We start from the raw sequence: 20771 nt of genomic DNA, 5'->3' as shown, positions 1-20771 counted from the left end.
GGAGTCTGCTGATAATGAGAAATGCTTGCCATAGAAAGGACACTCCGCAGACAAGGCTTATTGCTCTGAAGACTTCCTACTTTGTGATGCTTCAAATACTAACAGACCTGTGACGGGGGTACAGAAAGGGCTGGAACACTGCAAATTTGCTAAATATCACCACCTCTGCCACTGTGATGTTCTCAGCTGTGCTATGATGTGAGACTTGCTGCATTCGACTGGATTGTTCCTTAAGGATTTTCTGAACTGGGAGTGCCATGATTTCATGACCAGACAGTTCTCAAAGGATGCATTGCTCACCCTACTTCCCACTCTTGTCCTTGCTGAAAGGAATAGGGTTCAGCTCCTCTAAAAAAATAGAGGGACTCCTGAGGCACTCATTCCTGCCAATGCTCTTGGAGCTCCTTCAAAAATCTGCTTTTTCTACAGAGAGAGAAATTCAACACAGACACTGATATTGAATATTCATTTTTCTGAAGACACCTGTTGTGTTGGTAGGGTGTGACACACACATACATCACTTTTTTTCCCCGTGCATGGATCCTTGATCAAGTCAAGAGGCTTCTGCAGAAGTGGGACCTACAGTGGTTTTGTCACCTGTCTCACAAAGACAGAAGTGATATTTTATACTATGTTGGGCTGGTCATTTTTTTTCACTGAAACTTTTTAATGGAAAATATTTTTTGTCCACTACTTGAATGTTTTTCACAGAACTTGAGATTTTTCTGTTTGTCAGAAAACTCAGAAGTTTTTTGTGTTTTTCAATTTCCAACAAAAGTCAGTATTTTCAATAGAAAATGTGTGGTATTTTGACAATAACACAGATTTTCTTAAACCCTTTGTCCCCTTGCAACAGAGCTGTCCATTGATAAGCCCTAGTTCTAGGCCTGTTCATAAGATATTTCATACTAATTAAAGACTTGAGGCCTATTTCAGTAGGATTTGAATACCCAGGCAAACAGCCAGAGGGTATTATATCAATAGAAACTACTTTAGTGCTAAGGACTTCTTCGGTGACTGTGAGACATCTGATAAAACTGGAAGATACTATTCAGTAAGCTACCACTTCCTTGTTCAGAGTATAGGTAAAAGTAGGAGTCTTTCTTATCTTCCTTTTGTCCTTTAGTATCACCACCAATCTCAGCATTAGTCCTGCATGCATGACTTAAAACTTTTATAAAGGAATCACTGCGTAATATTTTTTCCTCCATTCCTGCAGCGGTAGCGAAGTGATGGTGCATGAATTATCGTCAGAGAGAAAAGAAAAATATTCAATAAAGCCTTATCTCTGGAAAAAGGAAACTACGAACACTGCCTTTTCAACTGTGGTTACGCAAAGTGTATGCTATCAGTTGCATCTTGATAAATGTACACAGTAAGTTTTCTTGTTGTTTAAAATAGGACCAATGTAATTTTTGTGTTCCATTTTCAGGGAATCTTCCTTCTATACAGAGGAAAAATGACGAAGAGGTTCTGAACAACCTACTGATCCGAGAACTTTAACATTTCTGAACTAAGCCCACCAAAACCTCCAGGCACGTCCTGTCTACAATCCCAAGACTTGAAAACTCATTTGTAAATCTGATTATCCATTTGAATAAACTCCATGAACTACTGCATACAGAAGGAAAAATTAATGTCATTTGGTGGGTCCTTTATTTCGCATAAAATTAATAACCTGTCACACAACATCAACACAGATTACTGGAGCTCTCAGGGGATGTCTAGACCATGTCCTCGGGATTTGCAGGAAAGCTGCTTTCTAGCATCCTCGGCCCATCTCTGGCTTGACCCAGAGGTAAAGCCACTCCTGAGGTACCTCATCTCTAATACTCTAAAGGTCTCAGTTTCCACCATCCTTGAGGATCCCATCACCTCACTTCTGGGTTTCACACAGAAGGGGTGATCTTGCGAGATCATTGAGCATGCAGTGTAGTTGTACCTTCCCTTAGAAAGTATGTGCATATAGCAGTGTAACCCAGGCAGTGAGATCTGTAGCTGAGCAAGAAAGTGGCTGAGCAGTATGGAGAGAAAAACAAGGAATAAAACGGCTACAGCAAGTGCAGCCAAAGTTGGAAACCAAATCGCTAGGCTGGGAAGTGAGAAGTATCCAAAGGGAATATTTCATGAACATGATGGCTTGAAGTTTGTTGCAGCAGGGCAGTTCCTGTGAAGTTCAAGCAGAAAAGCAAGCTGTGACAAACACGCCTTTCCACAAAGGGAGAGTCTAAGACAGGTATACAAACCTGTGACTGAGCTGTTTTCTGTAGAGGCGGAACAAAGACATTAAAGAACAGAATTTTACTGACTTAGAGGCTTTTTTTCACCTCTGTCCCATCTCATGTCCTGCTATGCAAAAAATATTTGAAAAGTTCTTTGAAAAGCTTCAGCATCATACATCACTTGGGTTAACTGTGAAAAATGTACCGATCACTACAACTTGAAACTCACGTAAAAGGCCTGAAAGACAGTCTTGGACTTAGTCTTGTTGCACGTAAGGTAGCATTTCTTGAAGACTGCTACGCACCAAATGTTGAAGGAGAGCCAGGTTGTGTTTTTGTCCACAGTGCGCTGTGGTGAAGGGTAGAGCATTTGGAACTTACCCACTTTGAATGGAAATAGGTTAGAAACTGAACTTCAAAACGGTGAGTCAAGTAGAGTAGTTAAGAAATCAAAATTCCTTGTGATAAAATTGCAGCTTGTATTGCTGACAATGCTACACAGATGACAAAAAAGTGAGGAATGAAGTTTCAAGGAGTCGGTGTGGATTTTTAGAATATATTTGCTCACCTTAACTGGTGTTAACCAAAGAAGAACATTTGTAAATGAACTTTGTGCTGTGCCTTTGAGGCAGGATCTCCTGTTCAAGGAGAAAGCACTTGCAATACCACTTTCACCAGCAATTGCAAGATGGAACTGGTGTGAAGCTGTCCATTTTCCCACTGGCCATGTTGAGAATGGCGTGGATTTTTTTTTCTTTGAAGGGCATGGGAAAAGTTGTAGCTCAGCAGTGGAGGATGTGGTCTGCTTATGTTGTTCACTAGAAGTACACAAAGATAATCTTAACAGAAGAAACATTCACGCTAGGATAATATTAACTCTCACCATTTACAAAAAATCAACTATCAGAGCACATAAAACTGTATATGATTTAGCTGACCTTGCCTTCTTGGCAAACTTAGTCACATAATTTTTAATCAATGGGTGTTTAGTTAACTTGGTTCAAATTGAAAATCCCTTACCAAAATTGAAACCTATTATGTGCATGATGCTGCATGCTTTTGTCAAGCCCCAGAAAGATTTTTCTCAGAATATGGGGAGTGTTTGTCTTGAAGTTCAGACAAACTTTAACTGGAACATCTACTGCATGGTAGTTAATATTTTTAAACAACAAACAGAATGTCCCATCTGTGCTGACCTGACTCTTGCTGTATTATGAATTCAGTGGCAGTGCTCCAGCTGCTTCTTAAAAGAGGAATATGAGTTACAAGCCATCTCCTCAAATATTAATAGTGGGTAGTTGTATACAACTATATCCAAAAGATATAGGAAGAGTTCTGGCATTGCTAATGGGTACAGAAGGAGCCATGCAGCCTGGTTAACAAGTCAGGTGGATTATTCTTTTTGGCTTCACTAACCTGGGATAGAAGGAACTGGATATAACTTCCCTCTCATTCCAAAATGATGCCCTTCAAGAGTTTTTGATGGGTTTAGAAGAGATTTTTCCCAGAACACAGAACTTTTTCACCTGATTAACCCTCAGCCTCCCATCTCCTATATACTTCCTGTTCCATATGCCAAGTAATAACATGAAAGGATTCCAGCCTTGTACAACTCAACCAACTACTCATGAAGAAGACTGTTTATAGACCTGCTGCAGCTAGCGTATCAGCCATGGGCAAACAGACTGCATTCCTGGGGTCTTACCCAAACATCTCCAATCTGAAGGCCTTCTTCCCATGCAGGTTGATACACTTCTGCTTTAGAGCTAACAATTAAGCTGTTATTATTTTCACTCAAAAATGTGAAAATGCAAAGGGAAGGTATCTCTTGCCCCTCCATGTGCTCTGTGAGGTGTCTTCAGAAGTGAGGCATGCATTATCTCTAATGAAAATGTATTACAAGTTCACAGATAAGTTCAAAGCAGAATAGGTGATTTCCTCTTTCATACCGGTTTTTACTGGGAATCAGTCTTATTAGATTTCATGTAAGCTCTGTGCCAAAGGATGCCTAATGGGAGGACATTCAGCCATTCTGGCATGGACACCAATGTGTCCCATGTACAGCAAGATGCTACATAGGTGTCCTGAGTATAAATTTAATTTATAGGCCACCCCCCCCCCATGATTTTTTTGATATTTAGATTCACAGATTGTAAGGCTGGAAGGGACCTTGGAGACCATCGGGTCCAGCCCCCAGATGAACCTGGGGGCTGTCATTTGTGTTAGATCTCAAAGAAGGGAAGGTGCAGACTCCCTTTGTGTTGAAGTCAGGGAGAAACATGTTTCCTCCATATGCCGTGGGTTGTTCCATGCCTCCGATTTCCACCTAAAGAAGGAAGGGGTCATACTTTGATAGCGAACAGAGGCAGCAGACCCACAAGCAAACACTACTAAGTATGCCATCAGGGTGTGTGATGCCTGTTACCTGAGATGATCCCTAGGTAAAAGACTAAATCCAGCTGACAGCAAAATCTGAACTTTAATGTAAAATGTATACCCTTAGGTTAGGGACAGACATTACACATAAACCGGTTTAAGTGATCAGAATCTGGTTTAAACCGGTAACAGAATAGACATTCAGTGCACATAAACCAGTTTCAAAATGGCTGAAACTGGTTTGAGATCAACCTGGTTGAACGTAGTATCAGACCTAACTGATCTGGCTCAAACCAGTTTATGCAATGTCTATCCCAGACCCCTGCCGGGTTTAACTTGAACCAGAGTTCCCAGCATCCCAGCGTGCTCTCTGGGCTGGATTCCCTACTCCAGCCCAGCAGGGCTGGTGCTGCCCCTCTGCTCCCCAGCCAGAGCAGGGATAGGCAGGGGTGGGGGTCCGGCCAGAAAGGGGTTTAATTCCCCCCTCCCTGTCCCACTAGCAGGGACTGGAGCCAGGTCTGCTGGACACTCCCCACCTCGCTGCTGCAGGTGGGGAGCTGCACAAGCAGCTGCGAGTTAGCTGGGGTGGGGGGCTGTTCTGTCCCCAGCTGCCACTGCCAGGGCCATACCACACCACTTTGGCGGGGGGAGGGGCCAGAAGCTCCTGCCCTGCACTTGGAGCTCCAGCTCCACCTCCCAGACACCTCGGAAGGTGCCCAGGTGGAAGGCTTCAGTCTGGAGCCTGCAGCCAGAGCTTCATGCATGGGACAAACTACTGGGCTGAAGCTCCCGCTATTACCGCCTCCCGGAGTGACTCAGGAGTGACAGGAATGAGATGGGGACTAACCGCTGCAGGTGAGGGGGAACGGGCTTGGACCGGTAGGGCTGCATTCCTCCCCTTGCCTCCAGCTGCAGCTCCTGGGTTGGGGCTGCACCGCACTGCTCAGGGCTGGAGGAGCTCCCTTTAGCCCACTGGGGCAGCACCACACAGAGCCACTTGGGACTGGGGTCAGGCTGAAGGAAACTCCCCCAGCCCCAAGCAGTGCTGTTCCTGCCACTTCTGAGCCACTCAAGGAGGCAGCAGGGGAGTGGGGAGGCAACAGGGGAGTGGGAAGGCAGCAGGGGAGTGGGGAGCAGCCTCTGCCCCATGTGTGGAGCTCTGGCTACAGCCCCTGGATTGAAACCTTCCACCTGGGCACCTTACTAGGTGTCCAGGAGCTGGAGCCAGAGGCAGAGCTCCATGTGCAGGGCAGAAGCTTCCCCCTCACCACCCAGACCAGCATGGTGTGGCCATGCCGTGGCAACTGGAGACAGAACAGCCGCCCCACTCCAGACAGCCTGCAGCTGCACAGGGCAGGGAGCATAACAGTGGCGGCTGCCGGGTTGGAGGCCAGCTGGCAGGGCCCGGGGGGGGAGCAGGGATAGGGGTTACTCCCCCTCCCTCCAGTGTCCAGCAGAGGGGACAGCAAGGGGCTTATTCTGCTGCTTGGTAGTGATGGTCGGAGCAGGCAGACCTGCCTGTGGTCCCCTGGGGGCAGTGGGGGTAGAGGGGAGAATAATCCCTCTCCCTGCCTCCTCTGCCTCAGTGGCCATGGTGCCCCCCGCTGCAGGAGTGAGGGGTGAAGCACCTGGCAGACCTGGCTCCGGTCCCTGCCAGTGGGACAGGGAGTGGGGAGTTAAACCCCTCTCTGGCCAGTTCAGCCCTGACTAGCCATGCTACCCCCTGCACAGCTCCCCTGCAGCAGAAGGCATGCTCTAGCACCCCCCTCCCCCCCGTTCATGGCCTGAGCAACTGCATGCATGTGCCCACCTTTTCGCAGTCCAGGGGGGATGTCTCTACAGGTACAAACTGGTTTAACCTTGGCAGGTTAGACTAAGCTGAAAAGTTTGTATCAATTCAGGCTCTGGCTTTTTGAATGCGTGTCCCCAGTCCCTAGGGGAGGAAAAATGGAGAACTCCCAGGCTATTACTGAAGGCTTATGCCAGAGCTTATAATTAAAGCAATTCCCCCTGGCCAAGTTCACTGCATAAAAACCTGACACCTTTTAACTTTTGGAGAAATAGAGTAGATACAAATCCCTCCGTTTTATTAAGGGATTTGTATTTCACCCAAGAAATCTTAATCCTGCCTTGGGGCAATACTGTCCAAACAAGCAGACGGAATGGCACGTGCACTGCTCTGTTTCAGAAAAAATCTGTTTCCTCAGGAGAAAGTTTATACGGCTATCAAGTAAAGTAGTTATTCAATAGCCCTCAGTGGTTGTCAGTGATAGTTGTTCAAGGAAACTCTTAACTCTGGTCCCAGACTATGCTAAATATCATGAAATTTCCCACCGCTTGCTCCTTGAAGTGTCATCAGTCCCTGCAAACCATTCATTTCAAGTGGAACATGGCAGAGCCATAGCATGCAGCATTGCCAACTTCCTCCTGCTAAGGGAGGGCATCTGTTTTTTTCTAGATATACCCACGGGCCTGTTTTGAAGGTGTATGGATAATTCAATGTACACATCCCACATTAAGCCATGCAAGGAAAGACATTCAATAGGAAACAAGCAGATGACCCACTCAGCTTTTATAGCTGCCTCACTACCAATAGGCAAAGTGGAAATTGTTTTTATGATCCTTCATCCACAGGGAGGTAACCAAGTTAGGACATGCCCAGGTGAAACCCTGACTGACAAGCACATGTCAGAACCTCCCCAAGATGCAAGAGCAAAGCAGAGACGGATGATTTCTCTCATCAAAAAAGTTCCAGTGAATTGCACAGCCTTTCTTAGCTGAGAGACCAGAGACCCATGGAGGATTCAAGCTTTTGGTCAGGGGGCCTGTGTGGAAACACAGAAGCTCAGATTGATATATCCATGATAGCAAAATGGGTGCGGTGGTAGAAAAGGGGGCAGGAGTCATGGGAGAGGAGTGGCAGTGTTTCTTGAAGAAAACTTGGCACTAAAATCTGCAATTCTTGCTGCTTCATGTTCTTTGCCTACTGTTCTGGATTTTCAGCCTAATGCCTAGTTGGTCATTTAGTATGTTTTTTCATAATCAGTCTTTCCCAAATGGAGCAGGCTGTTGTGTTGGAAGACTTGCATCCTCAGGGCCTGATTCTGTTTTTTTTGCAGCGGCGTGACTCTTGAGATTGGAACCAAGTGCCATAAAATGGTACTCATAAGCTTTGCAGCTGTAATTCCCCACGGATGCCACTCCACCAGGGAAACCCACTGTGGAAACGGGACTCAGGCATTTCTACATCCACGTTCCTAACAAGATCCTGCAGCCTCACGGTCTCCTAATTTGAGCTTTCTACAAAACTGCTTTCGTGGAAGGTAATTCAGCTACTCTTTCCGACTGGTGAGTGTGACACAGCAATGCATAAATTAGTCATCTCTGAGCAGCATTCACAAATTTCCACAGCTTGAAGGCAAAGTGGCTTCTATACATGACTCAATTCCACATCTGATTGGAAGGAATGGTGGGTTTTCCCCCATTAGAAAGGGAATTTTGTGCAAGACTCTTTTAAAAAGAGTCTCTGCCCCTTCTGTCAGCCATCCGACTGAGTTGTATTCAAAGCCAGAATGCTGCTGTATATACTCTTCTGTTTGCTGCTTGTTGTGCAAGCACATTCGAATTGCCGAGTTCGTGAAACTATCCAGCTTACAAACACGTTACTTGTAAGTGATATGGCTGTGTAGCATCTTGATTCTATGCAAAAGACGTTTGCAAATTATAAGGTGATTCTTATGGATCTTTTATTGGTTTTTAGGAAAGAAAATTTGAAGACTGTGCGTGTAATGAAACTAACCATAATGTGAGTCAACTCTCCATTTGAAAACTGCTGTAAAACTGTATTATAAACTGCATGCTAAATATTTATTATGCTGGCATGTTAATACTTTCTTTTTCATTTTCAGTCATGCTTATGTCTTCCCATTCCAAAAGTAAGTCAATATTCTGCATGTCTCTTTAACTACTGTCGAGGCTTATAGTGTTCAGTTAGTTCATTTACCCTTTTCTTAAGGTTAAAAAGAAGTTTCTTAATACATGAACACCGAACACTTCCTGCCCCCACTTTCTGCGTCCTATTAATATCAGTGGAGACCAGGATTAATTTCAGAATCCTGCTCAAGATTGCATATGGGCCTGATTTACAATAGTAAATTTAAGTGCCTAACAAGGCCAAGTAGGTAAATTTGGAAATTTTGCTAGTGGTCTGTCTTCATCTTTAAGCTTGTTAATTTGGCCCACAGGCAACACAGGACTGGACCTGATGACTTCTAGTCTTGGGGTTTAGTCATGCCTCTATGACATTTTTTAACTACCCCAACTATAATAAAAATTATACTTGGATTATATTTCAAATGGCTTTTATTTAATGTTGTCAGGTCTTCAAGGCTTTGGTGAAATATGGGACCTTATTTCTTACTACACATATAACTGCTGTTTTAAAAACTAGGGAAAAGTCTTCACACGTCCTGCAATATAGTGCAAATATCTGTTTCCCTTTAGTGGTGAAATGCTGCTATGTTACTGGATTACAGTTTATTGGTTCTTGGAGATGTACACAAAATTTATTCTAGCCTATGTATGGTTTTCTATAACATATTCTTTGTTTACCAGAATGCCTGTTTAAAATGCTTTGTGGAACCCAATCAAGGAATACAAGAAAAACTGTCTACTATGGGCAGTGAAGGTAGGCGTTTATATCGCTACCTTCAGCAAGTTCAACACTGGTGCACAGTAAGTAATCTTCTACTATTTCTACATTTTAAATGGGAGCTTTGGAACCTATTTATTTGCATTTCTGGCTAAGTTCTTGAAGCAAGCCCTGTGAATAAAGGCCTACCTTGAAGATGGTTGCCCAACTGTGAGGGAGAGGTGTGAAAATTAAACCAGCCTAGTTTTTCTCCTCTCAGTACCCATAAAGAAACTCTCAGAATCATAGGATAGTTGGGCTAGAGTGGGCCTCAGGAAGTCATCTAGTCCAACCCCCAGGTCAGGGTAGGATTGTCCTTGACTAAACCATACCTAGTCATGTGTCTGTCTAACCTGCTTTTGAAAATGTCCAAGGATGGAGACTCCACAGCCTCTGTAGGTAGCCTGTTCCACTGCTTAACTGCCCTCATAGTGAGAGAGATCTTCTCAATATTCAACCTAAATTTCCCTTGGTTCAGTTAAAGAGCTTTGGTCCTTGTACTGTCCTCTGCAGCCACAGAAAACTTTATCTCCATCTTCCACACAAGCACCCTTTGAGTATTTGAACCATTCTTCAGCTGGTTCTGACAGAAGCTGTACTGCCATATATGAAGGGACAATCTATATAAATTAAGAGTTATCTCCTGACTAAAGTATCACCTCTGTGTATGGACTCTTACAGAGCCATTTCATGTTCCTGAAAGGTTAAATTTGCATACATAAGGGGGGTAGCCCATGAATTGCTGACTGCCAGAATCTGGGCATCTATTTCAGTGCTTTTTGGGGGGCAATTTTGTTTTTAAATGCCCTTTGTAAGTTTATCAGCTGATGCTTAAAGAAAAAAAAACTTGCTATAGTATTGGTTTACATACAGACACTCAAAGAAACATTGCTAATGAAATCACAACCAGTATTACTAGAATGAAAGGAAGAAACAAAGGCAATTTTCCTGGCCAGGTAAAGGAGGCCTGTGCATTTCTGTACAAGACGGAGAGTACATAAGGGAATAAATAAGGGTTTCTCTTTTGTATTCATGAACCAGTGAATTCCTGGAAGAGCCTTCTCTTTGTACAGAGCTCTTTGTACAGAGCTGTCCAGTTGAAGATTTAAGGCAGATGGCGACAGTGGAGATTTGGCTAAAAGCAATGTGGAGAAATAAAAAAGGAACATTGGAAACGTTGTTGGATTAAAACAGTAGATCCAAGTTCCTCAAGCAAAAATCATTGCCAGGACCTCTTCCTGGGTGATTTATGAGAGTGAATAATAAGCATAATATATTGATTGAAGGGCAGATTTTACTTCAGACTCTGAGGTTGGCGGACAGTCATACACCAGATGCCTGTCCAAAGTACGTAGCAAATATAGCTGCATAAAGATATTTAAAAGTTTACTGGTATCTACAGGACAGAAATGACTGCTAGAACACATCAGCTGATAGAATGGATAAACTATCCAGTCTACCAGAGGACTGGTAGAGATGGGCTCATGCTCTCTTTTTAATTGCCCCTTTTATTAGAGATTTTTAAGCTCAGTCACAAGGCTGAAGCGGGGAAATATTTAAACAATTTCACCAATTTTCTTTTAAAAATGAATTTTCATTTTGCTATCTACCTACCATCTACCATCCTGCTATAATTAATATACCCAGATGTTGTTTTGCTTCACAGATGGTAGTGCTGTCCCAGCACAGCTATGGACAGTGCACTGTGTTCTAGTAATCAGAAGTACCATTAGCATTACTGTTACAGTTTTGGTTACCCAGCCAATCCATGACACCTTAGACACTGACTGCATTTGGGTGCCCAAGTAGGAAAGCATGCTTTGACCTGCAGAATACTTGGTTTATATGATAAAGCTCAAAAGGTATGACTCCCCTATCTCAAGCTGTCTTTTCTGGACAGAAAAGCCTCTTTTTAATGATAAATTGAGTGATACGTAAGTCAATGAAACAGAGTGTACCTGCGCTCTTGTGCCAGCTCACACTATATTTAACTTCACTCGGGCAGCACAGAGCTCAGCACAAAAACAGGAACTATTTGAGTTTTTACCCAAATACTTGGGCCCCCATGGCTACAGTGTGTGGTCCAACAAGAGTAATGCTAACTCACTGTGGCTACATTACACAACAATTGTAGCCAGAGGTGCTGAGTACATGGGGGCTCATGCCCCCCTCAGGAAACAGGTTGTCATCTGAAATGCATAAAACTTTCTACATGTCCATTATCTTAGCCTCCCGCCTCCCCTGGCAAAAATAAAAGCCAGCCCCTTTGGTCATAGCAGTACTGCTGTAGCCAGAAGTAACATGGAAATTCTCAAGGCTGGGGTTACCTTGTCCTTTCAGAAGAACTGATCTTAAAAAGATCTGAACGTTCAAGCTTTGTCTAATCCCAGGAAAAGTGTATTTGAACTCCTTCTCTACATCTGCAGAAATCATGCTATGGTATTCTCCTCTTCTATGAAAAGCTTAACAACCCTTTTTTTTCTGTTTTCACAGCCACTCTTTCCTTGTAATGAAATCTGCGAGGCTTCCCCAGGGAATGTGATTAATTTCTTAACATCAGTCCGAGCAGCTCTGCAAAAACTGGAGCGCCAATAATGGAAGGGGAAAAATATTATTTATTATATTTATTCTCTAAATAACATATAAAAGATTTAATATATAGAAACTGTAACAGTTAATTTACTTAAAACAATAAAACTGTAATTTATATAACCCCATCACAAAATATTGTCATCTTTTTACATTTTTTAATGTTATTTTCTAATTATGTAAATAATCAACAGTCCTGTGGACTACAGGCTTGATTTGCATCTCAGCCAAGTGCTCAGCACCCCATTAGTTAAAGAATTTGAAAGGGCCAAGACAACATTAAGTGATCTTCCAATCTCTTCCAATTCAGAAGCTAAACCTACCCCTGGCACTTAGGAAGCAGGGAAAGAAAAGAACAGAATGGTCATAGTATGAAGATGTACAACATCCACTGCCTTTCATTTTAGCAGCTCCTGGAAAACTGAATTAACACAGTTTGGGAGGGTGCTACTCAAAGCTTAATGATTGTGTAGAATTTCAGAAAAGTCCATACTTTGAATTTGCTTTTCAAATGGAAACTTGATGGGTTTTTCCTCTGCAACCATAGCATGAGTTTATTTTGTAGGCTGATACAGGTGCTCTGAGCAATGCCTGTATGAACTATTGTCTGAATTTCCATTCAAATGTGAATTCATGTTAATATACAAGAATGGAAGCCTGCTGCACACCTGGCACTACTGGGGCTGGCTGCGTACATGACATAGCATTTCATTTGAGGAAATAAACTGTAATATCATAGTTTGAATGTTTTTGATAGCCCAGTAAAGAAGACTTTTACCACTGACAATACTATTCCATGTGGACACTGTACATGTTGCTCTGTCACTGCTATTAGAGAACATTTCTTGTAAAGATGTTAAAAAATGCCTTTCACTAATTTTACTCCTCAGCATACTTCTAAACAAGAAAAGAAGGCCAGTTTTCCAGTTTTTTACACCTGGCATGCTGTACAGGAGGTGGAAGTGTGGCATGGTATTCCTGGGAACTGTATTCAAAACTGCCATTTATTCACTTCCTAACTTTAGACAAATAATGTAAACTCTTTGTTTTGATCACCCATCTGTGAGGCAAGCATTACTGAAACTTAATTGATACCGTTTGTAAAGCAGTCTGTGGACACCTAGAAGGAAAAATGCTGTATAAATCAGCAATTCTAACACTGATCTGCCCGTGCGGAGCTCACTGGAGGATCAGAACGTAAAGCGGATACTGTTTATATACTTTGATTCTTTAAAGGGAGAGAGAGATGCAAAACAGTGTCTTGCAGTTTCCTTAAAGGCCTAGGTAAAGGTGGCAGACATTGCAGGAAAAAAAATCCAAGCTTGGGTATCTGTACCCATGTCCATTCCATTTGAAACACGTGTTCTGGGGGAGTACTCCTCCTGGGCCTGGGAGTGTAGGAGGGCTATTAGGAAGGCCAAGGCAGAGTTGGAGCTCAGGCTAGCATCCAGGATTAAGGACAACAAAAAGTCCTTTTTTCAAGTACACTGGGAGCAAGAAGAGGGCACCAGGCAATGTAGGGTCCCTGCAAGACGCAAACGATAATCTTGTGGCTACGTCAGATAAGAAAGCTGATATTTTAAACAGTTTCTTTCCCTGTTTTCTTGAACAGGGACATCCCACCTACCAGAGGTAGGGACACTCCCGGGGATAGCTCTGTCAGGCCTTCAGTCAGTGCAGATGTACTCAGGGATCATCTGGAAGGGCTAGACATTTTTAAATCTGTAGGTCCAGATGCCCTCCACTCAAGAGTATTGAGGGAGGTGGCAGGGGTCATCGTGCAGCCTTTGGCCCGGCTGTATGAGCACTTGTGTTCATCTGGCCAGGTGACAGGGAATTGGAAACTGGCTAATATGGTCCCAATTTTCAAGAAAGGGAGGAAGGAGGACCCAAGTAACTACAGGCCTGTAAGCTTCACCTCTGGGCTTAGGAAGATCTCAGAGAGAATCATCAAGGAGCACATCTGTGGGGGGCCGGCAGGGGAGATCATGCTCAGGGGCAATCAGCATGGGTTCATCAAAGGGAGGTCCTGCCTGACCAACCTGATTTGCCTTTTATGACCAAGTAACTAAATCCCTGGATGATGGTGTCGCCATGGACATAGTCTTTCTAGACTTTAAGAAGGCCTTTGACACTGTCTCTCACCCCATCCTCATCAATAAATTAAGTGACTGTGGCATTGATGCCTACACAGTTGGATGGGTAAAAAACTGGCTGATGGGGCGCACCCAGAGAGTAGTGGTGGATGGGTTGTACTCAACCTGGTGAGATGTGAGCAGTGGGGTATCCCAGGGCTCAGTCCTCAGGCCCACACTGTTTAACATAGTTTCACAGTTTCTAGGGTTGGAAGGGACCTCAGTAGATCATCTAGTCCCCCTGCCATGGGCAGGAAAGAATGCTGGAGTCAAACGACCCCAGCAAGGTGTACTTCTAGCCTCCTCTTAAAGACCCCCAAGGTAGGAACCAGCACCACTCCTCTTGGAAGTTGGTTCCAGATCCTAGCTGCCCTGACCGTGAAGTAGCGCCTCCTGATGTCTAGCCTGAATCTACCCTCTGTCAGCTTGTGACTGTTATTCCTGGTCACTCCTGGCAGTGCTTGGGGGAACAGGGACTTCCCCAGTGCCTGCTGATCCCCCCTGACTAGTTTGTAACAGGCCACTAGATCCCCCCTCAGCCTTCTCTTGTGGAGGCTGAACGGGTTCAGGTCCCATAGCCTCTCCTCATAAGGCCTGCCCTGCTGCCCCCTAATCATGCGAGTGGCCTCCTCTGGACCCTCTCCATGTTGTCAACATCCCTCTTGAAGTGCGGTGCCCAGAACTGGACACAGTACTCCAGCTGCGGCCTGACCAGTGCCGCATAGAGGGGGAGTATCACCTCCTTGGACCTGTTTGAGATGCATCTGTGGATGCATGACAAGGTACGGTTGGCCTTCCTGACTGCATCCCCACACTGTTGGCCCATGTTCATCTTGAAGTCAATGACGACTCCAGGATCCTTTTCTGCCTCTGTACTGACAAGAATGGAGTTCCCCAACCTGTAAGCATGGTGCCGGTTGTTCTTCCCCAGGTGCATCACTTTGCACTTGTTGGTGTTCAATCCCATCCTATTCTCATCCACCCACCCCTGTAACCTGTCTAGGTCTGACTGCAGCCTATTCCTCCCGTCTAGCGTGCCCACGTCCCCCCACATCTTAGTGTCATCAGCAAATTTGAACATGGTGCTTTTTAACCCCTCGTCCAAGTCACTGATGAAGATGTTGAACAGTGCGGGCCCAAGGACCGAGCCCTGCGGGACCCCGCTACCCACGTCCTTCCAAGTCGAAAATGACCTGTCCACCACCACTCTCTGGGTGCGGCCCTCCAGCCAGTTGGCGACCCAACTGACTGTGTGGGTGTCGACACCTGCACGCTGTCCAAGTTTGCTGATGATACTAAGATGTAGGACGAGGTGGACACACTTGAAGGGAGAGAGAGGCTGCAAATAGATTTAGACAGACTACGAAAGTGGGCAGATGAGAATAGGATGGGGTTCAACATAGACAAATGCAGGGTGCTGCACCTTGGGAGAAGGACTCTACAGCACACATACAGGCTGGGCAGTTCCCTTCTTGAAAGCACAGAGGCGGAAAGGGATCTTGGAGTCAGTATTGATCCAAGAGGAACATGAGCCGCCAGTGCCAGACCGCAGCCAGCAAGGCCAGCCATACCTTGTCATGCATCCAAAGGTGCATCTCAAGTCAGTCCAGAGAGGTGATACTCCCCCTCTGTGCGGCTTTGGTCAGGCTGCAGTTGGAGTACTGTGTCCAGTACTGGGCACCGCACTTCAAAAGGGATGTGGCCAGCCTGGAGAGGGTTCAGAGGAGGGCCACCCGCTGGGAGAGGTGGCAGCAGGACAGGCCCTATGAGGAGAGACCGAGGGACCTGAACCTGTTCAGCCTAGGCAAGAGGAGGCTGAGGGGGGATCTGGTGGCTGCCTACAAACCCATCAGGGGAGATCAACAGCAAACAGGAAAAGCCCTTTTCTCCCCAGCACCCCCTGGGGTGACGAGGAACCGTGGTAATAAGCTGATAGAGAATAGGTTTAGGTTAGAGATCAGAAGGCAATATTTTACAGTTAGGGTGGCCAAAATCTGGAACCAACTTCCCAGGGAAGTGGTCCTCACCCCTACCTTGGGCAAGTTCAAGAGAAGGTTGGATGATCACCTGTCTGGGGTCTTGTGAACCCAGCATTCATGCCTGCCTGTGGCAAGGGGTCAGGCTAGATGATCTGTTCAGGTCCTTCCTAACCCTAGCTGCTATGAAACTATAGGGACTGGAGGGGTGGCACTTTTAATCAGAGCAGCTCCAAGAGCCACTCTAATTAAAGTGCCGTAGCATCTCATGCATCAGTGTCCCTGCACTTCATAATGGTGGCAGGGGTGCTTGAACTAAAGCTCGTTCAACAAACTTTAGTTAATGCACCCCCACTGCTATTCTGAAGCAGGGGGATGCTGCTACATGAAATGTACATTGGTATTACAATTTCCACTAAATAAAAATTTTGAAGCAACAAAAGACTGTATTATAGTTAGAGAACTATTCTGGTGCTTAAAAAAAGGGGGGAAAAAAGCAAGTTTCATCAGTACTTCTATGGTTTTTCCTCTAACACTCAACTCTTCCTTTTTAATTTTACTTTTCCTAATTCTTGCTTTATCAATAAGTATGAGATTTTTGCTGTGGCTATCACTTGTCTTTTTGAGGTCAAAGTGGTTTAGTTACACAGCATTTCCTGTGACTTCAGTTGCTGGCATCTCTGATATCCAGTAGTTTCTGTGATTCTGCACAGAGGGCAAAACAAAGCAAAAACCAGCCAACCAAATAAAACAAATAAAAATCACAACAGTTTAAGGTATCTGTACAAACCCTGTTTTTATGTTTATTAGCCTATAGGACTTTTCCTGTAGGCAAGAGTTAATTCATGTAATTCATAATTCAACAGCTGCCAGCTTTCTTATACATCAGCGAACAAGATGCGAGGAAGAGACCTTGCCAGGCTCAATATCTCTTTTCAGTAGGCACAGGGGGGAAGGTAGTATGCATCTCAGTCATATACTGAGGACTCGCCTTGAAAGAAGAAATCCCACATGAGAGAGAAGGTGAGACTTCCTTTCATATTGCATGTGCAGGATGGAAAGTTCTGCCAATTCTGATTCTTGGCTCCAGATCTTCAAGAAACTTGGAGGAGTCCTCCCAAGGTCAGTTCTTCTGTGCTTCCACTGAAGTCTAATAGAGGGTTTTCTGGGCTTAGAGAGGCTTAGAGTGTAGTTCCCTTTGCTCTTTCAAAACTAAAATTGCCATGATGCTGGGTTGAATCTGTCTTTGGAAGCCCAGAGCAAATTGGAGGAAACCTAAGTTAAATAATTAGTATCAAGTATTTTATTAATACAGAGGGGAAATGCCAATAATAACCAAGCAGACGTTGAACAGCAGGTAGACAATGCACTTGACAAGTGCATTTAACTAGCTAACGTTACTTAAATTTGTATCACATTTTATGGAATTCATATCAAACTAAATATGCTTTTTGATCAGTTTTTACCTTCTGGTTTAGCTAAGATGAGAAATATCAAAATACCACAAGAGACATTATTTATTTGGTAATGCCAGTAGAGCCCGAACCCAGAATTGGAGCCAGCCTCTCTGTTGCAGAGCACTTGGGTGCCCTGCACCTGAAACGGGGGTGGCTCAAGAGAGGCCCCTAGTGGTGAGAAGGGGGAGGTGCAGCTGCCAGTCACCAGGGCAGCACAGGTGCTGGGGCAACCAGTGAAAGCCCCTGACAGGAAGGGGCAGGGCTTAGCCCTTCTTAAACCCAGGCAGGAGGCCAGGTTGGCAGTTCCTCCTCTAGCAGCCAAGGAGTGAGGAGCTTGGCCAGTGCGGAAAGAAGGCCAAGGTGGCTGCAGGAGTATCTGTGGGTTGCTGCCATGAGCTGGAGTATTTTGCCTGGTAGGGGTTTTGACTGGACGGTTTTAGCTTTATGTTATAGCCTGGGGGCTTTGTGTTTGTGTTTACTGTTTAACCGGAGGACCGGGTGAGGCTATAAGGGGTTGGAGGAGGCCTCATAGGAGCTCCATGATAGTGTGGAGTCTCCTGGCGCCGGAGGGGGCGTGGCTTTGTTTGGGGGCACATTGGCCCAGCCCCAGAGCTGGGGGGGCAGCGAAGAGCCCCGACTAGGGGGCAGCGAGAAGCCCCAGAGCTAAAGGGGGCAGCGAGGAGCCCGAGAGTGAGGGGGGACAGCGAGGAGCCCTGAGAGCAAACGAAGGGCCGAGACATAATAACACGGCCCAAGTCAGATTACAGCAGCACCATCTGCAAGGCTTGGGCTGCGGTGTAGGGGAGGAAAAGGAGCCGCAGATAGCGCCCCCTGTCATCGGGGCGCATATAAATAGGCAGCCTCCCACTAATTACAGCAATCTATTAAATACATAAGATCAAGGCATGGCAGGTGAGTAAGCAGGAGGTTGGCCCATTACAGGAGGCTGGAGCCATACCCAGAGAGGCTCCAATAGTGGCACTCCTGTCACATTCTCCTTTTCATCAAGTTTTCTATCGTAAATTCAGGCCAAATATCTCTGGACAAAATTCAGCTTAATGGCCATATTTTTGGATTCTAGTCCAAATGAACCTGCCTTAGATTTTTCCATCAATGTTTTTGATCAGGGCTCAAGCCCTGTGTCAGCCAGATGCCCAAGCATGCAGATACTTTTAAGCATGTCAAAAGTCTCAGGGATGTCAGTGTCTCATGTTCAGTATCAACCCTGGACAGAACTCTGAATATTACCCAGCCAAGAACTAATACTTGGAATCCTAGACACATTATAAACCAAATATATAATCAGGGTGATGATGATGATGATTCACTGAAAACACATTATAAAAATCAATGAAAGAGCTTGAGGTTATAAAATAACAGATATGCCGCTCTAAATTTTGTTTTGCTCCGATACAAAAAAAAATAAATAAAAATGAAACCACAATCTGATATATCTGGTCCTATCAGCCTATATTAAAATTAATAGGCATGGGAATTGTGAAATCCATCAAAAAGTCACAGTTACGTGGAAAGCTTAGGTCTGACCATGAAAAGTTTGTGAATAGATCAGTGGTGCTCAACCTCTGGCCCACAGGGCAACGTCATCTAGCTCATGCGTCTGCTCACGGGTCCAAAGCTTTGGCAGTGGGGGAGAGAAGGCAACATTAATCGCTGCTCCCCTGCTGCCAAATCTCTGAACCAATGCAGAGCCCTGCTGGTTGGATGATGTAGCCCTGCATGCTTAATCAGGCTGGTGTATGGAGTCAGGCCAATTTATGGAGACAGACTGACACTGTGCACGAACTCCACGCTGGATTAGACCCATGAATAGACCCCATGCCTGGTATCCAGCTCACAGCCCTGGAAGCTTGAGCTGAAATAGATAAATGTAGTCTATATCCAAACAAACTACTGTTGAAATGTTCCAAGAGAGTTAAAGGAAACAAAAAAATACGTGCAAACTGCAAAATGCACACCTTCAGGAGGTCCAATGTTTTGGGGTCTCAGTTTTGCAGCATATTAGTCAGATGCTCCTCTTTTTGAGGAAAGGTTTTCTCGTTAAAGTAGTCAGAGAAATTTAGGTCAGGTTTTATAATTCACTGCTAAGTCAGATTTGATCTCTACGCTGTAAAGCTAGCAATGATAAGCAACCACAAAGAGTTTCCTATTTCATTGGCTCAAGTGCAGAAGCAGTTTCTGCAGATATGTCTACCTTAAGTGGCTTCAGTCATGGTGGCCTTTTGAAAAGGAACTACAGGAGGCACTAGACAGAGACCAAAGCTGGAAGAGAGGCTTTAGAACAGTGGTAGGCAACCCCTGGCACAGGTGCCAGAGTGTGGTACATTAAGGCATTTTGCTTGGCACATGTGCCTCAGAGCAGATGGTGGGGAAGAAGCTAAGGCTGCGCTCCCACAGCAAGGATTGGACCCCTTGCAGTTCCTATGCCATCCGCCCCTGGCTTGCCAACATCTTACAAGTCGAGGTTGTGGGTGTTTTTGGCATTGCCCAAAAATGTTGCCAACCCCTGCTCTAGAAGCAGCTTGAGCAAGGATTGTGACAACACTATTATAAGCAAGGACAAGCAGATACTGATAACCTTTTCTATAGTTTTGAGTAGATGCCACCCACTGCTGATAGGTGTTTTCCCACACAAGTTCTCATTGTCTTTTCAGCTCAGCCCCTCAGACCTTCCTCCCTGCAGCCTCTCTCAGTTTGTCCTTTTATTTATCCTTCCACTAAATTCTCTCCTAACTAGTGGTACTTGCTATCTACTGCTGGAGGTCAGAGCAACCTTGAGGCCACATTTTCCCTTTCAGTTAGCTCACTGCTCTCTTTCCCTAACTACTGTCTGTCTTCACTTAGCTCTATAAGCTACAGGTACTATCTAGTACTTGGTAGAACACTTAGCAACTTGGGAACCCAACCTTGATTGGTCAATAGGTACTACTACAAAAAAAAAAAAATGGATACTGTTTAATAGTGTCAGTCCGATTTATACTCGGATTAGTGCCTTTCAGTTCCAGAATAACTAGAAGAAAAGAAATGATCCTGTTTGAAATTGTGACCTCTTGCAGCAAAGGCAGCTTCACAAAGTCCCCCCTCATTCCACTTACAATTATTCAATTCCAGAGTATGTAGGTATTTTCTAGACAATACCACTAATCCCCAGAAGCCTTGGGACCTTCCCCCTCCTCCCCCCCGCCTGCTTTGTTTCAGACATCCTGGAAAGAGTCAGCCACTGAGAAAACCCATGCCGGCTTACACTTGTGGGATCCAGTAACCTCAAAGGTATTTCTCCAGTTTCCAGCAGAATAGATTCCCCATGC

The 20771-nt window shown here is 44.9% G+C and overlaps 1 protein-coding gene across 2 annotated transcripts; it reads left to right on the top strand.

Annotated features, from left to right (window-relative positions):
* Positions 1 to 7219: 7219 nt before the first annotated feature.
* Positions 7220 to 11981, top strand: LOC149856199 (uncharacterized). 2 transcript variants are annotated; one of them, XM_090020625.1, is made up of 5 exons: positions 8171 to 8283; positions 8364 to 8403; positions 8507 to 8533; positions 9213 to 9332; positions 11782 to 11981. In XM_090020625.1, the coding sequence occupies exons 1-5, from the start codon at positions 8171 to 8173 to the stop codon at positions 11881 to 11883; spliced, it is 402 nt and encodes a 133-aa protein (XP_089876751.1). In that variant the 3' UTR covers positions 11884 to 11981. The 2 variants fall into 2 exon arrangements, 1 of the variants encoding a protein (XP_089876751.1); XR_016438353.1 differs by lacking the exons at positions 8171 to 8283; positions 11782 to 11981 and adding an exon at positions 7220 to 7921 and having other exon boundaries at positions 8359 to 8403; positions 9213 to 9287.
* The last annotated feature ends 8790 nt before the right edge of the window (positions 11982 to 20771 follow it).

Source organism: Crocodylus siamensis, chromosome 10 (assembly GCF_052110815.1).
Source record: "Crocodylus siamensis isolate JL-2025a chromosome 10, ASM5211081v1, whole genome shotgun sequence".
Classification (NCBI taxonomy): domain Eukaryota; kingdom Metazoa; phylum Chordata; order Crocodylia; family Crocodylidae; genus Crocodylus; species Crocodylus siamensis.
Note: the sequence above shows the minus strand (reverse complement) of the source record. Positions and strands in the feature narration are given on the sequence as shown.

Bases quoted from the DNA above. Each gene is read 5' to 3' on its own strand.
- LOC149856199 (XM_090020625.1), top strand. From the start codon at position 8,171: ATGCTGCTGTATATACTCTTCTGTTTGCTGCTTGTTGTGCAAGCACAT. The intron at 8,404-8,506 runs GTGAGTCAACTC...TTTCATTTTCAG, and splicing joins GTAATGAAACTAACCATAAT to TCATGCTTATGTCTTCCCAT. The intron at 9,333-11,781 runs GTAAGTAATCTT...CTGTTTTCACAG, and splicing joins AAGTTCAACACTGGTGCACA to CCACTCTTTCCTTGTAATGA.